Source organism: Sinocyclocheilus rhinocerous, unplaced genomic scaffold (assembly GCF_001515625.1).
Source record: "Sinocyclocheilus rhinocerous isolate Xijiao unplaced genomic scaffold, SAMN03320098_v1.1 scaffold257, whole genome shotgun sequence".
In the NCBI taxonomy this organism is placed as follows: domain Eukaryota; kingdom Metazoa; phylum Chordata; class Actinopteri; order Cypriniformes; family Cyprinidae; genus Sinocyclocheilus; species Sinocyclocheilus rhinocerous.
The window spans coordinates 598,973-604,410 of record NW_015634026.1 but is presented as its reverse complement, the minus strand read 5'-3'; the positions used below and the strand labels follow the sequence as shown (position 1 = coordinate 604,410).

At 35.8% G+C, this 5,438-nt stretch overlaps 1 protein-coding gene across 1 annotated transcript in view; it reads right to left on the bottom strand.

Annotated features, from left to right (window-relative positions):
* Window positions 1-642: 642 nt before the first annotated feature.
* Window positions 643-5,438, bottom strand: part of LOC107745184 (lysophosphatidic acid receptor 6-like) — an 11,576-nt gene continuing 6,780 nt past the window's right edge. Inside the window, exon 3 of the mRNA XM_016559035.1 lies at window positions 643-2,192. Coding sequence (XP_016414521.1) covers window positions 1,195-2,192 — 998 coding nt within the window. The 3' untranslated portion in view covers window positions 643-1,194. The remainder of the gene's footprint in view (window positions 2,193-5,438) is intronic.

Sequence of the window (5,438 nt, the reverse complement as noted above, 5' to 3'; positions counted from 1 at the left end):
CGATTAAAAAAAGCTGAAAGCTGAAGTGCGTCCTCTGCTGGTGAAAAGAGAAATATGGGAGTTGGAGCCAAACAAATCATGAAAACATTGACATTCCTAACACCAAAAACGGGTTTCAAAATATTGTCATTGATTACATCAGGTAAAAAAAAAAAGTTTTTTTTTTTTTTTGCACAAATAAAATGTAACCTTAAATTAGGACTCTTTTAGGATTTTTTTATTGTGACATTATTTTCAGGACAATTAAACTCGTTTTACCACCCAATTCCCACTACTGTAATGCATCTGTTTTTTTTTAAAAATAATTCTTAAATGATGATTCTTATCACTGTAATACAATTTTTATTCATCTGTATTACTGTAGAAATTAAATTAAAATCAATTTTAATAAAGGCAGTAAAAAAAATATATATAAATAACTTAGATTCTTTTATTATTCTATTAGAATTAGATATTCTATTATTTCCAGTAATTTTAATGATACAGTAATAACTTATATATTCTTTGTTTTACTGCCCTCATTAAAAATGAACCGATTTAAATTTGCAAACTGTATTTTTACAGTAATACAGATGAATACAAATGACATGTATGACAGTGATGAGAATCATCATTTAAGAATAATTAAGATGGTAAAGAATAATAAAAATGGTCAAATTTGCTTAACTGTCAATAAGGTCACAATGCAAAAAAAAAAAAAAAGAAAAGAAAAAAAAAAAAAGTAAGGCTTATATAGTGCAATTCAATATTTAAAAATATTGAATTCCTTATTTTTTTGTTTGGATTTTTTGGGGGGTAAATCTGACCTGGACACCCTTTTCCCCCCTAAGTAAACATAAAAATTATTTCAAAATGGCAAAATGTTTATATTATCATATAAACTTTAAACCATTAACTTTGAGTTATGTGATTTCAACGCTCAATTTTGTTTCAAGAATGTTCCAGAAGGAAATTGCCGTAGTTTCAGATTAAAAGCAGTGATAAAATTCCAGTGCATAAGAGTTACTGCGATTTTGTTTAGTACCCAAAAATTCATCTACATCACATGTAAACATGCATCCTGTGTGTATATACTGTACTTCCCATCCACCTGCATACTCAACTATACGAGCATGTCTTACTGTCTTCCTTTGCTGTGTTCCTGTAGGATTAATCATCCTTAAATTTGCTCTCCATGAGTTTTGGTGTAGATCTTTATGTAAAACCAGTATCCACACATATGTCCGTATTGTCAGTGGCTTTGGGCGTACTATTATGTATTTCTCCAAACGTTAAACTCTTTGATCCACGTATGCGTGTCTCTCTGACGCGTATAGCCATTCTCCTCTCTCGCTGCGCAGACTCCAGGTTCTCTTTAAGGATGAAATAGTAACATGCGCCATCTGCCAAGATGTTCACATTGCTAATGCATATGCTTATGTGAACAAAGTAGCGTAGATGATCGATGGTGCTTTGATGCCACTTGCCTGTCTTGGCATAGAAGTATATGGGCGCTGCTATATGATAAGGAATGAAGCATGTAAGGAAGACCACCAGGTTACTGAGAACGATCTTCATGCTCTTGTTGTTGCGCAGTTTGGAATCTCCAGGGTAGCGCTCCCTCAGTTTGTGCAGGATTTGCACCACGCGCATGGAACAGAACACCATCACCAAGGCACTGCTGCAAAACACGGTCTCCATAGATGCCAGAATCCAACTTTTCGTCCAAGTTGAGTTGGAGAATTGCTCAAAGCAACGCAACGTTTTGTTTGCTGGATTATCGTGAAGTCTGTAGATGGGGAAGCTGCATCCAAAGACCACCATCCACAAGATTAGGCACACGAGCATTGCCTTGCGTGGAGATCGCAAACGGCGTGCAGCGAATGGAAACTGTAGAGCGATGTATCGGTCGACCGCGATGCACACGCTCAGCATGATGCTGCCGTAGATGTTGACATAGAGCAGGCTCTCCAGCAGGGAGCAGAAAGTCTGGCCTAGATTCCAGTGCTTCTTGTAGGCATGTATTTTAAAGGGCAGGGACAGCATTAGCAGGCTGTCGTTGATGATCAGGTTGCTGAGGTAAACTGTGGATTCGCTCCAGCGTCTAATGCGGAAGAGCAACTGCCACAGAGCAGCCAGGATCAGAGGGAAACCGAAAACCAGAATGGGCACATACACACACATCTGGACCCAACACACCCAATCACAGCTGTCTGTCCGGGAGAGAGAAAGAAAGAGGTGACTTTTTAGAATTAGTTAAGTTAAAAGTGCTGTATGGAACTTTTGGACTGTTCTCAAGCATAAAAATTCCATAATATGTTTGCAGATATTTAGGAAACATGCTTTGTGTTCCTACAAAAAACAAAGCTACAGCCAGTTATTCTACTTCTAAATGTGTGTTCCGTGTCGGAACGTCTGTAATTGTTTTGGTTCCACCCACTGCCACAAGAAAACACAGCGTATTGCAGCCATGGACGTGATCAAACGAACTGGGTCAGAGATCGCAGATTCTACCCCAACCTAAAAAGCCTCAGCATCCATCTAAAAAGCTCTATGATCAGAAGCATATTTAAACGTGGATAAATCAGCTCAGCAACTTAAAGTGTAAGGCTTGTCGCCTTCGTCAATTGACCATATGTACGGAGCGCTATTTAGAACTTCCGGATAAAGATAAGCCAGCTAGTAATCTTCCGGTGAAGCTCATTTTATATGTGCTATATATAGGTAGAGACTCTCACAGAAACTTCTCCTGCCTCATTCTTATTAGGAACTGAGAAACAAAATAATTGCAACACCGTAAATAATGATAGCGGAATTAACATTAGGGCTGAGCGATATATATATATAAAAAATTATATCTCGATATTGTCCATTTTTACGATATTCGATATATATCTCGATATGTTTGCATTTGCTTTTAAATAATTAAAAAACATTAATTTCTTTTGCCCCCATTAAAAAAACAACAAAAACTATTTAGATAGAAGTCAAAAAAATGAATTATTTTTATTATTATTTTATGTTTTTGTTTGAAATAAACCGAGAACATCCATCCTTTGGTAAGGTATATGTAACTGAAGTAGCGCAAAACAAGTACAGAAAGTGCATTCTGTCAACTTTTTTGAAGCATGCAATTCACAATTTACACTGTGCAACTGGGGGAAATAAGTAATAAATAACAAATATTTATTTCAGTAATTCAACTCAAATTGTGAAACTCGTTTTTGTTAAATGGGAGCCAAAATCATCACAATTAAAAGAACCAAAGACTTAAACTACTTCAGTCTGTGTGCATTGAATTTATTTAATACACGAGTTTCACAATTTGAGTTGAATTACTGAAATAAATGAACTTTTCCACGACATTCTAATTTATTGAGATGCACCTGTATATAATTACAAAAAAACCTTGCTACGTACATAAGCTGAGACTTGTCATAGCACTTGTGTATCATTGCTCTTTTGTTGATTTTGATTGCTTCCATTGTCCTCATTTGTAAGTCGCTTTGGATAAAAGCGTCTGCTAAATGACTAAATGTAAATGTTTACTTTTATTTTTGCACACTCGCAATAAAAAGAACATTGCGAGGGGTGAGAACCAGAAAGGGTTTAAACCTAAACAAGATCTTCTCCGCATTGAGCTTCTATTTTTCTCTAATATTTTGAACGAAAAACGGAGCAGCGGCGCATCTCATGGGTTCAACTGGACATTAAATCATTAAAACGCAACAACAGCACTTACATCATCATCACCGCATCTTGTGCACCACTGATAAGACTCCCTGGCGCACACCTAAAATTCGAATGCACTGTTTTTGCATTTGAATGCAAATTTTTGTTTTAAATTCAACTTAATTTTTTTTTTTATTCATCTCCTCAACGCAGGCAGGCGCAGCACTCATTTCAACATGTGTTCATATGTCACAGCTTACTGGCTGATACACAGAGACATACAATAGGAACGGGATAAGAAAAGGGTAAACATTGGCAGTGTTTTTACAAGATGGAGGAATTTGATAGAATGTTTGGTTTCAGTCGATACAGCGAACTTGCACAGAGTTTCTTCTCGACAGGTAAGCTAAAATGCTGTTCCATAAGCGTCAAAAAGTGAATCTACTTTCTCAATCAGCCCATCTGCTTTCAAAAAGCCAAAGTCAGACCATTCTGTTTTTGTTTCAAAAGCATTTTCTGTACAAGGTGCATTTTTGTGGACATGCTGATAATTCTTTAAAAACAAAAAACCACTAAGAAAGTGCACACGCAAAGTCTTAGTTTATTTTGTATAGTCTATTAAATTATTCTTTTATTTGTATTATGCATTTATTTATTTATTTGATTTGGGATTAGTTTTAAAACATTTTTTATTTGACATAAAAATATTTCAATTTCACAGTACAAAATGTTGTGTGAGAAATAACAAAAGCACTCCTATACAACTTCATAACTTCTGAAAAAAAAAAAAAAAAATCCAGGGTTATTTTTTCAATCCAAATGCTGGGTTGAGCTTATTGGGTCCTTTTTTAGTTTTTTTTTTTTTTTTTTTAGTGTTTGGGTAGTTTTTTGTTACAAAAATGTACATCTTGTAGATGTCTGCATTACATCTACAAGATGTATTTTTTAGAGCGTGTGCTCATCTGCAATACTATCATATATCAAATAGACATTCAGAAAATATCTTTAGGATTTTTGTGATTTAGAATGTATATAAATCTGACACAGATGAAGCTTGTTGACGTACATGTGCTATCTGGGCCAGCTCCTGGGTCAAATATAACCCAGTCTTTGGGTAGTTTATGTGTTACCTAGCTCCTGGGTCAGACACAACAACCCAATGTTTGCGTAGTGTTCCAGTCTAGATCAGAAGTGGAAACATTCGAATTGAAACGTCCCACTTCAAACCTCAGTGATTTCCAGTCAAACACACATCACATATTGAGCTCATGATATCGCCATGACACAATGAGTGCATTTCGTGTTGTGTGTCAATTATGGCAAAATCAGAAAAAAAAACCTGATGCTTTGCATAAAATAAATTATTTTATTCAGAATATAAAGATTTTGGATGTTAAAATATGTCCTCAAAGCTGTTTACTGCTGAAGTTCTGAAGTTAGCAGTTCCGCACCGAACAGGTTTCCATCTCGGGCACCAGCACGGTTACGGACAAAACAGGATAACGGAGACTGGCCGATTAGTACTTGAATTACTTTAGTTTAATGTTCAATTTTTACTTCTAATGTTTGTTAAACAAGTTTAAATATAGGCAATATGTATGGCTACCGTATTAAAATATGCTATGCTGTAAATGATATAAATAAAGCAAAATAAAGTGAAAGTGAAGTGACATGTGGCCAAGTATGGTGACCCATACTCGGAATTAGTGCTCTGCATTTATCCCATCCACAGTGCACACACACAGCAGTGAACACACACACACCCGGAGCAGTGGGCAGCCATTTTT